A 19,035-nucleotide genomic window follows, 5' to 3' on the forward strand; every position below is an offset into this window, starting at 1 on the left:
GGCCCGCGCGCCGCGTGCGCCGCTGACGTCATCGCGCGCGGTCACGGGCGCGGCCCCGCCCCCCGCCCGCCTCAGGGGAGGGACCCGTCAGGTGAGGGAGCGCTCCGGTCTGGGCTCGCCTCGGGCCAGAGAGACCCTAAGGCCGGAGATTCCCCTCAGGTCAAGGCTCCCCTCAGGTGCGGGATCCCCTCCTGTGACGGCCCTGCTCAGGCCCGGGATTCCCTCCCGTGATGGTCCCCTCGGGCGCGACCCCCGTCAGGCCTATGCTCTCCTCAGGCCAGAGCGCTCCTCAGATGGCGGGATCCCCTCGGCTGCTGTCACCCGCCCTGCCCCGGTCACCTCCTGGAGGCCGTGCACCTCTCCTGAGCCCCCTTGTGTTGTGGCAGCACCTGAAGTGCTCCGCGGTGTGAGACGGAAGCATCTTCCTGCCCTTTCAGGGTGGTTCATCACACATGGAGCTGAGAGTGGAGATAAAACCCTCCACTGCACAAGGCCAGCCCCCTCAGAGAGACCTGGGGGCTGAATCTGTGGCAGCTCAGCCCCGCAGCTGCCTCGACCTTGGTCACAGGTCTTTGGTGTCACAGAAGATGACAAGAGGATTCCTGATGTCTTTATTTTTACAATAATTACCCATTCAGCAGATGGACTGGCCAGTTGTGAGCTGGGCCTGCTGTTCTGGGGCAGGGTGGGAAGAGTTGTAAATGTTGACACCACATGCTGTGAGTTGGGAGTTTCTTATGATGCAAGGGTAGAAATTGGCAAAGATGAAGAAAAAGGGAAGGGGAAAGAAGCAATTAAAAAAAAAAGGTACGAGGGAGAGGAGAGGGGAGGAGTGAAGCCAGAGTAAAAACACAAATGCAATGCTGTCTTGTCTTTTCATGAGGAGTGTATGTAGGATCTCGTTTCCTTGAATTTCACGTAAACAACCAAAAACATTGGGTGTAGAGACACTCCTCAGTGTTCTTGCTGTCCCTGGTCTTTCTCTAGGTCCACTGCTTGCTTTTGTATCTTTTTTTCATACATTTGTGGGTGGACACCTGAAATGCCGTTGATGAGCTGCATTCAGTTTCCAGCGAAACCCTCTCAGAACTTGCAGTGGTTTGGGATTTCTGCTGGTTTAAGAACCACCAACCCCAGGGATGTTGCATTGTCCCTGCTGGTTCTCCAGTGAGGCCATGATTGTCCAGAGATCGAACATGTCTTGTGGCAGGTCTTGGTAACCCTGAAGTAGAAAAATAAATGAATCAACATAATAGAAATGTCACAGCAATTTGTTATGTCTGTATTCAATTTTTCCTGGATTCTAGCATTTGTCCACGATCCTATGTAACAGGACTGTATGTTGCAGGAGGCCTGGATTTTGGATTACAGACTTTGGAGGAAGGAGGATCACATCTCGGATCGGAGCATTAACTCTGCGCTGGATACGTGCCAAAACTTTCCAGTTCACCACAAGGTTGGAATATTCCCTGGCAGCAAAGTTATTTTTCCTTCCCACATGAAAACATTCCCTCCACCTTTGCAGTTCTCTGTCAGCTCAGTTTATCACCACCCCTGAGATGTAGCTGCATCTTACCCCTTGCTGGTGAGGCTGGGGTGCTAACACCCTCCTACAGATCTAGGGGAATCCAGAAAGTAAAAACATTTCAACATTTGTAGGATTGCTTGTGTCAGTTTGGGAGAAGGTGCTTTTAGAAGACATCATAAATTGTCAATAGCCCTTAAAAGTATTCCTTTCACTGCTGGTCTGTAAGCCTCAAAAGAGCAGAAGGAAACTCTTATCAGACATGAGTATTTGTCCTGGGCTGGAATTCTGCAGGCTGATGACATTTAGTTAGGGCTGTGGTGTGAGTTTCACATACAAAGGCAGGAAATGTTGTGCATTTCCCACTCAGAGCCCTGCTGGGCTGGCCACAGCTCTCCCAGAACACCAAGGGATTTATCCCAAACTTTCCTACCTCTCCCCTACACCTCTGGACAAGGAACAATTCTTACACATGTTGTGGCTGTGCATGATGATTACCCCAAAAGATTTCTTTCAACTTTTTAACTACGCCATGCTAATTAATATCCATTCAAGAGATCTGTGTTTTCTTTCAAACAGAAACCACAAAAACATTTAGTTAAGCCCAAACATTGTGAGTGTAGCAGGGCTGGCCTTACAGCTGGCTCTGCATTATTTAACTTTGCACCATTACAAAATAGTTCAGAATTACCTGTAAGCTCTCCCCACCTCCTGGGTGGCTGTAGCTGTTGGTATAATCTCATTATTTCAATCACATCTTTGTGAATGAAACCAAAGCAAGCTGAGGTAGCAGTGATCCCCTCAGCCCTGGATGGGGAGCTGGGCTCTGTGCAGCTGATGCTCAGGGCTCCCACACCTCACCTGTCTTTCACTTGTGGCAATAGATGAGGATTGGTGCTTTTCCTCTGAATTTCAATATTTTATGATCATTTCTCATGGTATCTTGCAAGTTTTAAGGCTGTCTTCTGCTGCCAGAGATCACCTAAGGCCATTGCACAGCAAATTTACAAACATGCAGTATCTGGTTTGCCTTTACCTTAATTAATCCCCAACTCACCAACCTTTCACTGCCAGAAGAAGTGTCTAAGAAATGGAGTTCATAAATCAAGTTAAGGATCACAGAGAAATTGTGGCTATTTGTTCTCTGGGTGTTAGATTTTGTTTGAGTACACATAGTTATATATATGTGTAATCACATGTGAGCTCCTTTCCTTCACCCTCCAGACTATTCCTGAATGCAAATTCCATTCATTCTTTCCTCTTAAGATAATTGAGGCTGTTTCCTTTGATGCTCTTCCCCTGTCTTAGAAATGCAGATTCTTTCCAGCACAGCAAAGGAGAAAGGACAAATTATAAATGTAGATGAGTCCCTATTCTGACATCAGGTGACAATAAGCCATGATAAATAAAATACTTGGCACATGTTTCAGGTGGAGATTCATACTGCTGATTCATCTTGTATTCATCTGGATTTATCCCTCAATTAAGGAATAAATAAAGGATTTTAAGTAAGGCATTAGCTCAAGTATGGCCAAATTTATCTGCCCCCAATGATATTAAGAGTCTTGCAAAGCACTCCATGGTCAGTAAATAATTCTCAGCTTTGGGTGACTTCAGGAATTAACACCATAACTTCACCTTTAAACCTCTGCCTTGTTGCAGGTAGTTAAGCAGAGACCAAGAGCTGTAAATCTGCAGCAACAGGAGCTCATGGGGAGAGGGTATCTGGTGTCAGCTCCCAGGGCTTCAGCCTTTCAGTTTGCATGACTATCTAAGTGCCTGAACATTCCAGATAACCCAGGGGTTTAACTTTAGGTTGTTTTGATGAAAAACCAACATGGTTTTTATCTTGAAAGAACTGCTCCCAGCAAAAAGGAGGGAAGAATTTTAAATGCTTTCCCACAAGGCTGCCTCTTAAGCCAGAGGCACCAGGTGAAGTTTACACTTCAAACCTTTCACTTCAATCCCTCCTGAATCCTGCTAATGACAATTCTTTAGAGCAGAGTGGTGGGGATGCTCCTTCAGCTCACCAAAACAGGCTTGGTTGGAGTCCAAGACCCTCCCACCTCTTCCGTGGCTTTTCTTTTGAATATAGCAGCAATAAAACACACATCTGAGCATCCCACTTCCACAGTATGTTGTTGTCACACTCTTCACCTTTAAAGAATTCCAACATATGTTTCCCTAAATGCTTTTTCTCTATTTATTCTACGAAGTTCCCAGAATAAATTTAATTTATTGATTCTGACAGTTTTCAGTTGGTTTGGACATTTCACTTGGGTGATTCCCCAAGCTTAGTGCAAGCAAACTCAGCTTGGAGCAGCTGTCTCCTTTCAGTGCAAAAATGATTGGTTTCACATGTAGAATACTGAGGGCCTTGGGCTATATATTTTTTTTTTAATTAATTTTTTAAAATCCTGCCCTTAAAAGTGAAAAAAATGAAAGTGCATAATCTGTCAGAGGACCTTGCTGCAGAAAGGTGTTTCTGGGCATGTTTCCATGCACAAACTCCCAATGCTTGGTTTGCTCCTCAGTGTTTCCAGGCTGGAAGTGGAGTTCATTGCAGTGAACTGTGTTGGCAGAATAATGGGTTGAATTACAGCATAATTTACATGGACAGATTTAAAAGCTTCCTTTCAGTCTTAATAAATGTAAGGTTTAATCAACTGCCAGCCAACCAAAGCAGCAACAGTGCAAGCAGCAGCAGAACTGGAGCCCTGGCACTGCCTGGTGAAGGTTTTGCTCTTGTTCCTTGGTGTCAGTGGCCAATGCCTGTCAGAGTGAGACAAGGAAAAGAAAACAGCCAAGAAGGGTATTTGGAGCCGAATTTTGGCTGGCAAGGCTGGAACAAGGGGAATTGTGTCAAGGAAAACCCAAATTCTCCTCCTAGCACATCATGGCTTGAGTTTTTGACCCTACTTTGCATAGTGGCCTCAATGTTGTGCCTGGAAACAACTGCCCTTGGGAAAGGAAGAGAGTTTGGTTAGGACATTTCAGGGTCAGTTTGAGTTTATATCTCACCCTTTGACTGAGTTATATATTCTAGAATATATCTGACACCCTTTACAAAAAATTTCCCCACTTCCTACTTACTAAGGAGATTCCTTCTCTCAAGATGGAATTACATTTTCTAAATAAAATTTCATTTGAGTGAGTGAAAAGAACTTTCTGATAAAACTTCAAATATCACCCCCTTCTCTTCAAGCTAGTCTAATTTTGTCTTTTTTGTAAGAAGAATATGCTTATATTTACCCACTCTGTACCCTTGTAATACAAAAAGGTAGAGAATGATATTATGAAGTGACAAAATAATTAAGTATGCCTCAAATGTTTATATCTGAACTAAGAAAACTGTAGATGGGAATCACACAAGCCTCTTCCTAGATAAATAATCTGTGAAACCTCCTTGGAAGGGGCAGGAGTGTCTGTGAGGGTGCTGATAACCCACTCTGGGACCACAGAAGTAAAATAACAAACACACAAAACCAGGAGCAGAAGAATTTAAAATAAGCAACCAAGAAATGGAGGCAGCACCCTCCATCATATCCACTACAGAGGTTTTTGCAGAGGCAGTTTTTGATCCCAATTTGTGAATTTTAATTTGTTGCTAAAATATTTTAACTCTTTAAAGTTGTTATTGTTTTCAAATGTATGTTACTTTTCAAATATGTGTGTAACTTCTGGTTAGCAGAAGCTGTGGTTAGGTGTGACATAGTTTGGACTTGAATTTCAAAAACCTCAGGCAGCCCATGCCCTTTAAAAATAGACAAGTAAAATGGTCTGAATTAGGTAATTATTTTAATTGCCAATCTCTCAATTAAGTGCAGTACTATATGGGGGCTGAAATAATAGTTAATACTTTTCCAGAGAGGGCTATTTCTGGTTGTAATTTCAAGCTGTAGATTTTGGGCTGCAGTAAGCATTTTTTTTCTTCTCCCTCATGGGTTTCTTTATTTCCTCCCCAAACCTCTGTCCTCCCTCCAGCCCTTACAACTGGCCATGGTGAAACACAGGAGTGATTGTCTTCAGTCATTCTTAGGCTCTGCCCCAAACCAGAACACATTAACATGAGTGACTGTGAATAAATTCTTCCTGGATATCTTCATCTCATTTTTAATAACAGGAGACATTTTCTCTTGTATAAGTATTTCCTAACTTGGTCAGCTTCCATGGTTTTCTCTCTCTTTTTTTTTTTTCCTGCTTAAAGAAGTCTTTAAGTTCTGCCTCTCCTACATCCCTGGAAATGCTTGCCAGCAGCTGCCATTTTCCAGTTCATCTAATCTAACACAAGAAATTCCACGTGTGTATTTTCCCTTGGTACAGATCTCCCTCCATCATTTCCACACCAGCTCACGTTGTCTGTGGAGCAGCTCTTCCTCCCCTCCACTTCATTTTCCTCCACCTGATTTCCCAGGCAGTGGCACGGTCTCCTTTGGCTCCATGGCCCTTACATGTGCCAGGGGAAATGGAATATTTGCCTTTAGTCACACTCACACTTGGAATAAATCCATTTTCTGTCCCACCTGAGCATGGACACAACGTTTAAGCCACATTCAATGCCTCAGATATTTCAGATTACAAAGGAACACCCGTCAGGGAAGGCTGAGCTGTATCTCATCTTTACACAGGCAGCTGCTTTGTTTCATCACAAGATTTCCCACCTGCCTCAACATTTTTACCTCACAGCCTGCAGAGTTGTACACAAAAAATGTGGTGAAAGGATGAGAATCAAATGCATTTGGCTCATGGGAGTCATACAAGAGCTGTGGTGTGATACTAGAAATGTGCACAGTCAATTACCCATTAGGGAAGATGATTACAGACATCCATAAGGCCAGAGTGGCAATCCCTGCTCACCATGGCTGTGGAAGAAATGTAATGGATGAGGGAATTAGTGTCAGGTTTATTCAGATTTCTCCTTTAAGACCGCTGATGTGCATTTTCAAGGGCTTTCTCCTATTTCTCCTGACATTTGCAAGGCTGATTTATTTGTTACTCATCGGCGCTGTAATCAGCGCTTTCATTTCCAGCCTTCTGCTGCTGGGCGTATGAAAAACCAAGCAGAGGTGAAACGCTCGTTGTTTATTAGCACTTTATATTCTGCCGGAGCATCCTGAGCTCAGGGCACGTAGCTGCACAGCGCTGTGTGTGGCTCCGGCTCCATCCCCGGCGCTCAGCGAGGGGAGCAGCGTGCGGTGCCGTGTCCCAGCCCATCCCCGTCCGCCCGGGGCCTCTGCCGCGGCCCTCAGCGCCGGAGTTTGGCTCGTTGCTATGGCGACCCCGCCGCCGCAGGCAGCACCGAGCCGCCGCCAGCACAGGTCGGTGTCCGGTCCGGCCCTCGGCATCGGGGGCGGAGGGAGAGCGGCGGCCGCGCTCCGGGCTGCTCTGCAAACCGAGCTGGGGGCCTTCCGCTCGCAGCGCTGCCCTCCTGCCCGGCTCCCGCTGGGGAGGGGCAGCAACAGGCGCCCTGAGCATTCCGCTCGCTGACAGCGCCCTGGGAGGGGAGGGGGTGACTCCGCTCCGCTGGTGGGTGCTGGCAGAGGGACCCCGCTGCAGGGCAGTGCCGTGTGCTGGGTCACGGCAGGGGCTGAGCTCAGCCGGGGCATCCTCGGGGCCGGGGCAGTCAGGCTGGGTGCACAGGGGTGCGGTGCCAGGCAGGGTTCTGCCAGGGACGGGCAGCAGCCGCTTGTCTGCAGCCAGGTGTGTTTCCCTCCTTGCTCTTCATTAAGTTAAGATGTAAGATGGAGAGAAGTGGCTGCACCTCATTGCTCTGAAGTTCCGAAAAGAGCCGGGGAAAAAAAATAGGCTTCCAGTAGGGCCGTGCAGACTAAAGCTGCATTTTACCGGAGACTCGACAAAAATCGCAGAGCAGCGGCTGGAGGGGGACGCGGGGGTCTGTGCGAGCCTCATCCCCAAGCGCCGCGGCAGAGGCGCACGGGAGCAGCAGCGCCTCGCCCTCCGCACCGGGAGCTGCGACCGGAACGACTGCACCGCCCGCCTCTCGCTGCCAGCCTCCCCGCGCCCTGGGAGTGGGCGGCTGAAAACATCCACGGAGGCGAACACCGACTGCGTTATCACTTACGCAAACCTGGCATCGCTGACGTAAATTTAGAAGGGGATTCGGCAAATAAAGGCGGCTCCCGGCAGCCCGCATTACCTCGGGTGCTCTGCGCGGGCTGTGCCTCGCAGGACATGGCGAGCAGATGGGGCTGCCCCCGCAGCTGGGAATCCTCCCTGGGGTTTGTAAATCCTAAGCTTTGAGTTAAAGAAGTGGTGGGATGTGTTGGTGGGAAAGCGATGCTCCCATCTGGCAGGGGTAGTGAAGAGCCTTCTTGTCACAGGCATGGGCTGCTCAGAGGTCATGGCCGGTGCCAGGGCGGGTACAGATTGCTGTAGCTCGGCTCTTCTGCTTCTCCAGCGAGGGCAGGACAGGCTCAATCCAGCAAAGAGTGGCACAGCATCTTGAAAAAACCCAGCCATTGGCAAATATTGGCAAGACTCCCTTCTCCAGGAGCTGCAGCACTCAAAAGTGAGGGAGGAACTCAGCAGTTCTAGTGTATTCTGCATTTGCATTGCTGGAGAAACATCCTCTGTGGTGGGCTGTGACTCCACCATACCGAGGGACAGATCCTGTCCTCGGTGTCCTCTAACCAAGACTCGTTCTGGACACATAAGTACTTGTATTCAGCTCTGCTATCCTTCCAAATAGTTGTTGACGATTTCCCACAGCTGGAAAATGCAGAACTGAGGTTGAACTCTAACAGTATTTTCTTAATTAGAATTTCTAGCTTTTATTTCCTAGCAAGGATCTAAAGCACCTTTCTTTCTCCCTCTCCTCCCAAGGCCCAGGTTTTTTCCCCTGCCGGGCTCCCTCGCACCCGCAGCACAGACGCAGCAAAATCATTCGAAATGGCTCAGTCCAGCGCATCGGGACAGAAGGGGGAGCCCAGGAGACAAAGTCGGAGAGCATCCCACCCGCCGGGCTCCAGCCGAGCTCTGGATGTTGAACGGCGTTCATTGAAATTTGCCTTTGTTTCTACAGCCACCTTTTGGCTTTTGTTTATGGTTTATAGGAGACCACTCTCACCTCCGAGTCTGTGCCGAATTCCCACTGTGCTGAGCAGCAGCTCCATTGGCAGTGCTCAGAAGTCACCACTATGCTGCTCCACCATTGTCCTCTGTATCTATGAGGCAAAACATCTCCTTTTCCCTCCTCTTCCCCCACACTGACCCTTTCCCTCCAGGCGTCCAATGCCTGAACCACCCCCACTGTGCTCACCATGCCCTGCCTGCTGTTCCTGCTTTAAACCCACCTCACCTATGAAGTCACCTCAGAAATCGCCTCCTTGGCAGCTTGGTGTGGTGGGCAGCACTTGGCCTGCCCTGGGCAAGCCCACAGCCTCCTGGGAGAGGGAAATGTTGTGGTTTCAACCCTTTTTAATGAGGAAGCTGGAGGACTGATATTTTTAGCAGTAAGGGAGCCTGAGCTGCATTACTGCTGGGGTATGAAAAGCTCCAGGTGGGCCTCAGGGACACTGGACAACTCCCTGACCCATTCCACCAGCTGTATGGAGGAGATGCCTTTCCCTGCACTCCCCAAGATATCTGGTAGATGCAGAGATCAATGCCTGCCACAAACCTTGACCTGCTGAGATTTATTTAACATTTCCTAACGGGCTGGGCTATGCTATGAGCCCATTTTCACAAAGTGCTGGTTTGTACTTCAGTATCTTTAGTTGCCTCCTGTTTGTTGTATCTCTGTGCATGGCTCATAAATACTGTTCTGCCTGTACCTGCCTCAGTACTTTCAAATTTATTGCTGATAATAATTTGTTTTCTTCTCCAGATACCAGCAATATGCCTGTCATAAAGTACCCAAGGCTTAGAGACCCTCTCTTTTATGAATGGGACAGGAAAGCCCAGAAAAGTGGATTAAGACACACAATTTATGCTGTAAATGGGGATCAGTATACTGGAGAATGGCTGGACAACTTGAAACATGGTAAGATAGATAATTTTGAGAAAAAATAGCAACTTAGATGTTCTTACAAAGGTTTCTAGGGGTAGGAAGTGGTCAGTGGTTCTGTGTGCTCTAATATGCTCCTGGAAGAGCATTCATGTAGGACTATATGTACACACACACATATATATTTGATATATGTAATGCAAAAATGCAGAAGCATTTCTAATAGGTAACTTGAAGAGCTTCTGCATGCACTCAGGGGCAACTACCCAAAATATCTCTATTACAGATGTTTAAAAATCCTTTCCAAATTATAGCAAACTGCAGTCAGCTCCATGCACTGGGATGTGCCCTGGCTGCACAGTCCCTGGAGCTCTCTTAGCTCCTGACTTGGTTCCAGGAATCTTAATTTATTCCCAAGATGTGGCAGGGGCTGCAGGGGACAGAGCAGGAGGAGACCCTGTCCAAGGCAGGAGCAGCCAGAGCAGGACAGACTTGTTTACAAGCAGTAAACTGAGGTTTGGAAAGATTTCAGTGCATTCAGCAGAGGCCACACAGGAAGCCCCTGATCAAGATTAACGATGGTTCCAACTTGGGAAACTAAACTGAATCCCAGACATAAGCCTGACTTTGTGCAGGGAGCGCTGCCCTGCCTGGGATGGAGCAGCAAGGGCAGCCCTGTGCACCCTTCTCCTAACCATGATGGTCTCCCTGTCATTCCTGTTGTTGTTAAACAGGCAAAGGCACCCAGATTTGGAAAAGCACAGGAGCTATTTACAGCGGTGACTGGAAGTTTGGGAAGAGGGACGGTTATGGCTCATACAGCGTTCTTGACCCAGCGACCAAGGAATACAAGAGGGTGTACACAGGCTGGTGGGAAAATGACAGAAGAAGTGTAAGTGAGATTTTCTGCCAGCATTGAGGCAGTGGGACCCAAAACACAGGGAAGAATTGGGTGCACGTGTGCAAGATTACCTAAAATATTAACTTTCACAATACTGAGGCTGAATTGAATGGTCAAGACTAAAAATCCAAGATTTGTATGGGAATGCCATCTCCTTCCTGGAGAGGGAGTCATCCCCAGCCATCTGCTGGCTACCAGGCTACAGCCCTGAGCTCCCACCAGCTGCCACAGAGCAGTGGTTACTGCTCAGACTCACCTGCAGCTCGGCCAAACACCATGGGAGGTTTCACATCCTGTCTCTTAATCCTCCCCACCCATCCCTTTCACTACTCTTGTCCTTGAACAAGTCAGAGGAACCTGTATCATAAGCAGTGCCAGAAAATGCACCTTCTTCTGGGAGTTTTACAGATAATAGGCAAATAACTTGAGTTCTTTTGGAAATTAAGCCTGTTGCATTAATCAGTTTTTCCTAAAAGGAACATAATGAGAAAGTCATCTGGTAGAAGTCACTGCAATGTAACGTGCAAAATCCTTGTAGGAACGTTTTTGGATCTGCCAATGGAAACCTTGTGTTTGTCTTTGTGTCTGCTCTTAAATTAAACTCATCTCCACCAACACTTTTAATGGGTGTGTGGCTCCATGTCTCCTGTCTCTTGGAGGGAGCTTCCCTTTCTCTTCTTTAAGGTTAGATTGTCCATAATTGAGCTTTGGTGAAAGATTTAATGACATCCAAATATCACTAGGGTTGGGTTTTCTTCTAAAAATTGTCTCCCTTACATCCATGCAGTTTAATAAAATCAATACTCAGAAAAATCAGTTGTTTCTAGAACTGGTTTTATTATTTGTTCAGAGAAAAAAGAACACTTTATTCCAATGGGAAAATGTGTTAGTGATATGGAAATATTTCTTATTGGTATCACTCCCTGGCGTAGGGGGTACCTCTGGACTTTCCTTACTGGCAAACATACATGTAAAACCAACAAGGGGTGGAGCTGCCCAGCCTGGGACACACTGAGCTGGAAACGTCATCAGGGTTGAAAGACATGAAATCCCCTGTTGAGAGACACATCCTTTAATGCTGCTTTTCCCCAGGCAGGTTTATACACTTGTAAAATCCACTTTTAGCTAAATATTAGCAGCAATCATGCCAATAATAACACACTGAGATATAAACCCAAGGTTTTGTCAAGGGAATAAAACTGTTTGCCAAAAAAAAAATCCCATACTACCACATCTCATTTCCTTCAACACGAGGACAGCCCCGGAGCTGGGCTGCCAGCAGCCATGTGTAAGGATAATAAACAAAGGAATATTCTATCTAAGTGATGTCCCAAAATTGAACACTGACTCCTTTCAATAGAGCAGCTCCTAACCAGCCATGTCTGTGCTGCTGTCCAGGGCCGGGGGACGTTCTTTTACCCCAACGGGGAGCTCTACGAGGGCGAGTGGAGCAATGGCGTGCGGAGCGGCTGGGGAAAGATGCACTACAAGGATGGCTCCACCTACGAGGGACAGTGGCTGATGGATCAGCCCAACGGGCAGGGCCTGCTGCAGCTCCGTGAGTACCGACCACCCTCACTCACCCTGCCCCCGCCGAGCTGTTTGGTGTCGTGCTGCTCTCCACGTGTCTCTGCCATCCAGGTTTCTGTGCTACTCTGCAGCCTTGCAGCAGGACTCACACTGCCCCGTGTCATCCCTCCCTCCTGGGCTGGAGCGGGAGGCAGCACGGGCTGAGCAAGGGCCGGCACTGCTCTGCTCAAGCCCGTAAGCCCACACACATGAAAGCTTACTTTTGCTGTGATTTACATTTAAATGACTGGGATGGTTCGGGTTAGAGATAATATACTGTTGGGTCAGAGAAGAGCAAATCTCTCTTTTCAAGGCAGGCACTTTGCCAGACAGGCTTTCTAGCTCTGAATACCAAAGAAGAGTTCAGTTTCCAGCACAGGAAAAAAAACCCACAACAACATAGTTTTCTTCTTGAGTTCACTTCATCCCTTCTGTCTACTTCCGACAGTGGCTTGTGTTGAGTGAACACAGGGGTTTCATTAGTACACAATCCTTTTCCATAAATAACCCCAAGTACATCATGGATTGGGAATGTTAGGGCCAATCTCAGCATAAATACAGAAATTTAATTTTTTTTCCTTATTTTCCTTGGAGTTTAACACATTTTCCCCCAAAGCAAACAATCCCAACAATCTCTGCAATACCAGGCATGGCATTCCAACAACATCTGAATAAATATTATCTCCATATTATTATTCATCTATTCTATCTTTTTTTTTTGCTTGAAAGTGATCTCAAGGCTAGTAATTAGCTAAGCAAAGCAGCTGAGAGGAATGAGCCTGACCTTCTCTGCACACCACATGCATGACTGTGCTCCCTGCACTGCCTGTAAAGTCGCTTTGGACCGATGGCTCATCTGGATGAAATCAGCACCTGCTTCCAGGGGGAATCTTGCACTGATCTGCTGTGTTCCTGTCAAAGGCCCTGTTAGTTCTAAACTAACAGCCCCTGCAGGCTGAGCTGTGGCTGATACACCATTTCAGATCTCAGTTGCCTCCAGCCTAGCCTGCAACTGATTATTAGCTGGATTCCTTTTGGTTAAAATTAGCCAGAGCAATTATTTCATACCCACAAGCTTAATGCATTCAGCTCAGCTGCTGGAAGTGCGCCCACGTGCCGGCAGCTTTGCCATGTGAAAGAAAAGGAGTTCTTCAGCGGAGGTCACGATGAGCTGCAGCTCAAGATTAAATTGCTTGTAGTGGCAGCATGCCCAGTGAGGGTGAGCTTGGCTGAGAGCACTGCACTGATCTGCTGCCTCTGCTACATCCATTCCCCAACAGCTTTGTACCAGAGCACTTCACATCCACAGGGATTGTGGTTCTGAGCAACACAGCCTCGGGTGCTCTGGGAGGAGAGCAGATGGGAGCAGCCAGGCACCACAGTGCACTCAGGGTGTTCATTGTCCCCTCCTTGCAACCAGGACTGTGGTTTTGGTGGTTTCTGACTTGGCTGGAGTGCAGAAGCTGAGCTGCTGCCAGCCTGGACAAGGCAGCTTGGTGTTGCAGATAAGCACAAAAGCAGATCAAAGTTGCAGATAACCATCACCACAGCTCCAGCCTGTAAACCAGACCCTGCCTGAGCAGCCCAGCAGCCACATTCTCCAGAAGCCTTTTGAGTTTTCCCCTCTTCCCATACAGCATCCTGGCAGGCCCCATTTATCTCTGCAGCACTGTGTGTGGTATTTCAGCCACTTCTTGTGATGAAGAACGGCAGAGTTCAGCTGAGACTCAAAGGTATTTTCACTAACATGATTAGAAATCCCCATGGGTTTGGGCTGAGAAACACTGTATGTAGGAAAAGGGGTGAGCAGAGGACTCTCCTAGTGACAGCAGGGTGGTCTGGATTTGTCCCAGCCCCCAGCATCACCATGGGTATGATGCCTTTTCTCAACCAGCATCCATAGATGAGGCTGCTCTCTTCCCCTTGCAGCTCTGCTTTCCCTGTTAGTGATGGATGGGTGGATTCCTGGAGAGCAGCAGAGAGCCCAAAAAAAGCCTCTCTCAACTTGCAGAAAAATGCCAAGAGAAGCAGTACAGCTGGAAAAACAGCCTGTAACTGGCTGCCAGAACTGTTCAGACTCTTGCAGCAATTCTCACCCCGTAACTCATTGAGGGAAAACTTAACTAAAAGTATTCTTTGAAATCAAGATTATTTTGACTGGACAGCAATCAGTGCTCTGTTCCTTGCCCAGACAAGCAAACCTCTTCAAGCCAGAGATCCTGTGTTGCAGTGACAAATCTGAAACTTGTGTCCTGTAATTTTTCATGTTGTGAAGAGTGACTCAGGGACCAGTCCCTTACCTTGAGCATACTGGCTCCTTGTGTCAGCAAAAAATGAGTATCACTGTGAGAACAAAGCAGGTGAGCAGAGTTCTGGTTCCAAGTGAGCAAGGGTGGGCTCCTTCTGCAGCATTTTCTCCCTCTGTGGAACAGCAAGTGAAACACTGCAAAATCAAAATGACACACAGTACCACAGCCACCTTGAAATTACTAAGAGGAGCCAAACACATGATCTTCTCCTCTGCTGGTTTGCTCTGTTGATTGATTTAATTTGTAACCCCTTAACACCATGGTGCGAATTTCAAGGTCTGTTCATGTATTTAATTGCAGCAAATGGAAATCGGTATAATGGAGGTTGGAAAGATGGCAAGAAGCACGGCCCAGGGAAATACTTCTACCCAGATAAGGGACAGCTGTTAGAAGGCATCTGGGTAGCAGATATACCAAAGTGTGCAGTTCTGGTTGAATTCGGCAGAGAAGACGCTCCAGCCCCTCCTGAGCTTCCACTCCCAGAGGTAATTGCTTGGAAATGTTAGTGTTTGTATTCATCAGTGCTCGGGTCAGCTCTCCAGGTAGCATTTCACTTCCTAAGAGATTTCCCCCATGGGGTGTGTGCTCAGAGTCTTTTGGCCAGCAGCAGCATCCTAAATGGCCCCATAGGGACTAACAGCTCATGCAGCCTCTGCTGGAGCCTCCCACCTGCCTACATCTGAAAAAACACAGTTCTCATGCACCAGAACTGCTCAGAGACCTGATGCAGCACAAGGGAAATGGGGACAATAGAGGCACAGACAATAGTGGGATTTGTGTCAAGACCAAATGATTTCGCCAAGCCCAGCTGCTGAGGCTGAGCAGACCCTGCAGGGCCAACAGCAGCTCTTTCCCCAAGTCAGGGGCTCAGCACTGTGCCCAGCAGCCCCGGGGGCACAGGGGTGTGTGCAGCTTCCCACCTGGGCCCAAGGGGGGCAGATGGTGTCCTAGAGCCCACACCCTCTGCTCCTCTTTTCCCTCAATTGACACACACAGCAGAGGAAGAGACAGGCCCTATCCCCATCCCAAAGATTTGGTGAGACACAAAGACACTCTGGGCCATCAGCCTGGCAGCCACTGGATCCTTGCACGACACTTTGGTGGACAGGAGAGCCTGTCCCCAGCTCTGAGCCCTTGGAGGAAGAGGAAATGGGAATCAGCAGTGAACAGATGTGAGTCCAAGGGAGAGCTGGCCCTAAGAGTCTCAGCTTGAACCCTCATGGTCTGCAAACCACAGATGTGAAACAAAATGGTCAGTGCAGGATGGGCTGGGGCAGCTCCCCTTGAGTTAGAGCCAAGCAGAGCCACCCTGGATAATCACAGCTCAGCACTGCTCCAGTAACTCAGGAATAGCACAGCCCCATGGCAGGTAAAGCCACCCACCTTCCTCTGGAACAGGAACAGGGCTGTTCAAAGTGACACCAGGCACATGCAGCCTTCCGAAGCTCACAGCTGTTACATCTTCATTGCCTCTATCTTTTCAATTCTGCTTTCTATAGCCAAAGGCCCTTTGAGCACAGTTTTGATGAACCAGTTAATCCTGTAAGTACCAGGCACACCCACAGCAGTGCAGAATAATAAACTCCAAATACCCACCAGAGAAAAACAATCTCTATTTTGCAAAAAGAGTGAAAGGAGCAGCACTTCTGTGGCTAAAAATATTTACTATATGTGGTTTGTCAAAGGTCACTGAGAAGAGCCTCAACAATCCAATAGCCTGGGGTGAACTACTGGTACACTAAGGATGTGCAAGTCTGGCTGCTTATTTAACTCCCTGAAGACCAAGTGATGATCCAAATCTCTTCTGCTCTATAAGCAAAAACAAAGCATCAACTTTCACTGCTGTTATTGTGCTTTCAATGGGTAGAGATCTGTTGATCTTATAATATGAAGTAATTGATAAAAGGAGAAAAACTGAATTCAGGTTTTCATAAACTTTTGTCACCACCACCCCCTTTATTAAAATTATGGGCGAGGCCTAACAGGCTGCAAATCAAAGCCACTTTTGCCCAAGAGTGTGTTTTGTTAGTCACTCACACAGAGCTATTTCAAGGAGATAAAGTGATGTTCAGCACACTAATAAAATTAGGGGAGTGTAGTTGTTTCTAAATAATTGAAAGGCTGCAATATGAGCTGAAGTCCTGATATGTGGGAGACTCTCAATAATGCTCAAGAAATTAAGATCTATAAAACCTTAAGCTTCTTCAATTACACTGCATAACTGATTTGTATTCTTTTTATTTAGATTAAACTACAAGATCCAGCTGGTGTTTTAGCAGAGGCCCAGGCAATGTTTGATGACAGCCATAATGAATAACCAGATGCTGAAGAAAAAAAAAGAAAAATTCAAGAACATGATCCTGGGTTATTTATTCCTTGGAGTGTCAAACCCACCCCGTGGTTTTGGTGTTGCAGGCTGCCTCACCCTTCCTTCCAGGCTGTTCAGGTATACTTCCCTCTGCAGGTGGCTTTGCCCAGTAGCCTCCTCCCACCCCCATTATTTTGGAAAAGAAAGGGAAAAAAATTAATGGGGAAAAAATCCAAAAGACAAGCACCAAAAGGATGGAAGAGAGGCAGAGTGACTCTTTGCTCAGTGCCTCTTATTCTTCCTGCTAAGAAATCACATTCCTGGTGGTTTCAAGGCCTTGGCTTGAGAGAAGGAGGGTTTCTAGTATGTGTTTTAAAAGCATATTGAAAAGTACAATCAAGTAATTGTGTCCTCCAGGCCCCCAAACATAGCCCAATACATACCTGTGACCCCAAATGCCTTTTGCAGTTACAACAGATCATGTTTCAGTTAATAAGTCTATTTAAGGCCTCTAGATAAAAAATAATCCACAACAATTGAGTATATTTTATTTCATGAAAGTATTTTATACCCAAATAAGTGATATACAATAACCAATGTTTAAAATGATTGAGGTAAATGCCTAACACCATAGTTAGTATAAATAAGGGATAAAAAATTTTAAGTGCACTCAATGTTTAGATCCATGTGTTTGTGTCTGGTTACTGCCTGGGTACACAGTGACAAAGGTACCCAAGGTGTAACTTTCATGACCATTTCCACAGGTAGAAAACGACAAAAACATACTTGATATCATGGCTTAAAGTGCAGAAAATAGTCAGAAAATTAGCAGTAATAACAGTGCCATTAGCTCAGAGCCTACCAGCTTGAGAAAACTAAAAATAACCATGTCTCACTAGCTTCTAATTCTGTGTGTCTTAAACAACAAGAAAATCCCACACTTCTTAGTCACTTTGTAAAAGATCCACAAATCAAAGAAAAATTCAGCTACTTATCCAGAATAGCACGGAATTTTACAAAATAAATTCAGAAAACTGATTTTCTGGACTTCCATTCAGAACCATGTAAGTTCTAAATACAAAATTTACAGACAGAAGTAAAATTTTTACACCTGACCACCCCCTTCCAATCAGTTGCTCTGGTGTGAATACCAGGTCAGGTTTTCTTCCTTTAGTGGGGGATTTTAGGGGCCTGCTTCCCCAAGACAGAACTGGTAAAGTTCTGTCTTGGATGGGAAAATACATTTTGTGCCTACTACCAGCATTTTGTGGTTTGGAATGCTGCTTCCTTATTGCCTTTACTAAAGCAATGCTTCCAGTGCTCCATGAACAAACACCTGTGAGTCTGCAGTTACAATCCTCACCATCAGATTTACATCAGGAATAGAATATAATTGAAGCATTTAATGGCAGAGCTGAGAAAATCCAGTTTGGCCTCTGTATGCCAGGACGTTCACTTCACAGGTGAAAACACCAAGTGGAAAGCTGTTTGCTGCTTGTGAACCACAATTGCTGCTGAAAAAAACAAAAGAGACCAGCAGGTTGTTTTGCTTTTTTTTTTTTTGTTATGTTTTTAGAATACAAAGGCACCACAGGTGACCTTGTCAACACTTTGCACTGCAGTGCTGCTGACAGGAGAGATCAGCTCCCATCTGCTTCAGTAGTAATCACACTCTGCACCTGAACTGCACAGGCACTTGGTGCAGATTGCAAATATGTTGGAATAACCTGAGCTGGAGGTTGGTGTGAGAGACCACATTCAGCCCAGGCTGTCAGGCACAGTTCCACTGGACTGTCACAGTCCCTCCTGTCTCATGGCAAAATCCCAGGTTTCTATTCCACAGGGACAGCTATGACTAGTGATAGCTAGTTTTTTGGGTTTTTTTTCCCTTTGGCTTGAAACTTGTCTCAGTTTGTGTTCAAAAAACAGCTTTTACCTATTAGAGCCCAAAGCCACTCTACAGAAGAACTGTGCTCCAAAAAATTCAACTCCTAGACATAGCCAGAATTACTGAAGCAGCCCAGGATAACTGCTGGAATCTTTCCTGGGCAAACCTTTTATCTAGGAGACCAAATGGAGGGTTTTGCTTAGAGGAAATGAACAACACAGTAGCCTTGCTGTCACAGAGATGTCTGAAAGAAAGCAGCAGTATTAATTACAAATAACCTACTTTCATAAATAAATATACATCAAGTTGTCTTCCAGATCCTTTGGAAACAAAAATGTATAATGAGTTATTAAATACAACACTTCAGCGAGGAGAACACTTTTCTAAACAAGGAAGACCAAGGCATAGCTAATTACTTGGGAATCCAACACAGAGAAAGCACCTTTTGCTGCTTGCTTCTGAGGATTTATTAAAAATGTATTTTCAATATAAAAGTATAAAATAATTACCACTTTGGCTTGGAAAAGAAACAGCAGTGGTTCTGATTTTCAAGCAAAAAAATTATCCAG

At 46.4% G+C, this 19,035-nt stretch overlaps 1 protein-coding gene across 1 annotated transcript; it reads left to right on the forward strand.

Annotated features, from left to right (window-relative positions):
* Positions 1–72: 72 nt before the first annotated feature.
* MORN3 (MORN repeat containing 3) lies at positions 73–16,658 on the forward strand. Its single transcript, XM_030959080.1, has 7 exons — positions 73–91; positions 1,349–1,456; positions 9,372–9,527; positions 10,226–10,383; positions 11,791–11,950; positions 14,571–14,755; positions 16,516–16,658. Exons 3-7 carry the CDS (start codon positions 9,383–9,385, stop codon positions 16,585–16,587), a joined length of 720 nt encoding a protein of 239 aa, XP_030814940.1. The 5' UTR covers positions 73–91; positions 1,349–1,456; positions 9,372–9,382; the 3' UTR covers positions 16,588–16,658.
* Positions 16,659–19,035: the final 2,377 nt, after the last annotated feature.

Source organism: Camarhynchus parvulus, chromosome 15, assembly GCF_901933205.1.
Source record: "Camarhynchus parvulus chromosome 15, STF_HiC, whole genome shotgun sequence".
Lineage (NCBI taxonomy): Eukaryota > Metazoa > Chordata > Aves > Passeriformes > Thraupidae > Camarhynchus > Camarhynchus parvulus.

Coding starts and splice junctions, on each gene's coding strand:
- MORN3 (XM_030959080.1), top strand. CDS start 9,383: ATGCCTGTCATAAAGTACCCAAGGCTTAGAGACCCTCTCTTTTATGAA. Junction 10,384..11,790: donor GGGAAAATGACAGAAGAAGT/GTAAGTGAGATT, acceptor GCTGCTGTCCAG/GGCCGGGGGACGTTCTTTTA. Junction 11,951..14,570: donor GCAGGGCCTGCTGCAGCTCC/GTGAGTACCGAC, acceptor ATTTAATTGCAG/CAAATGGAAATCGGTATAAT.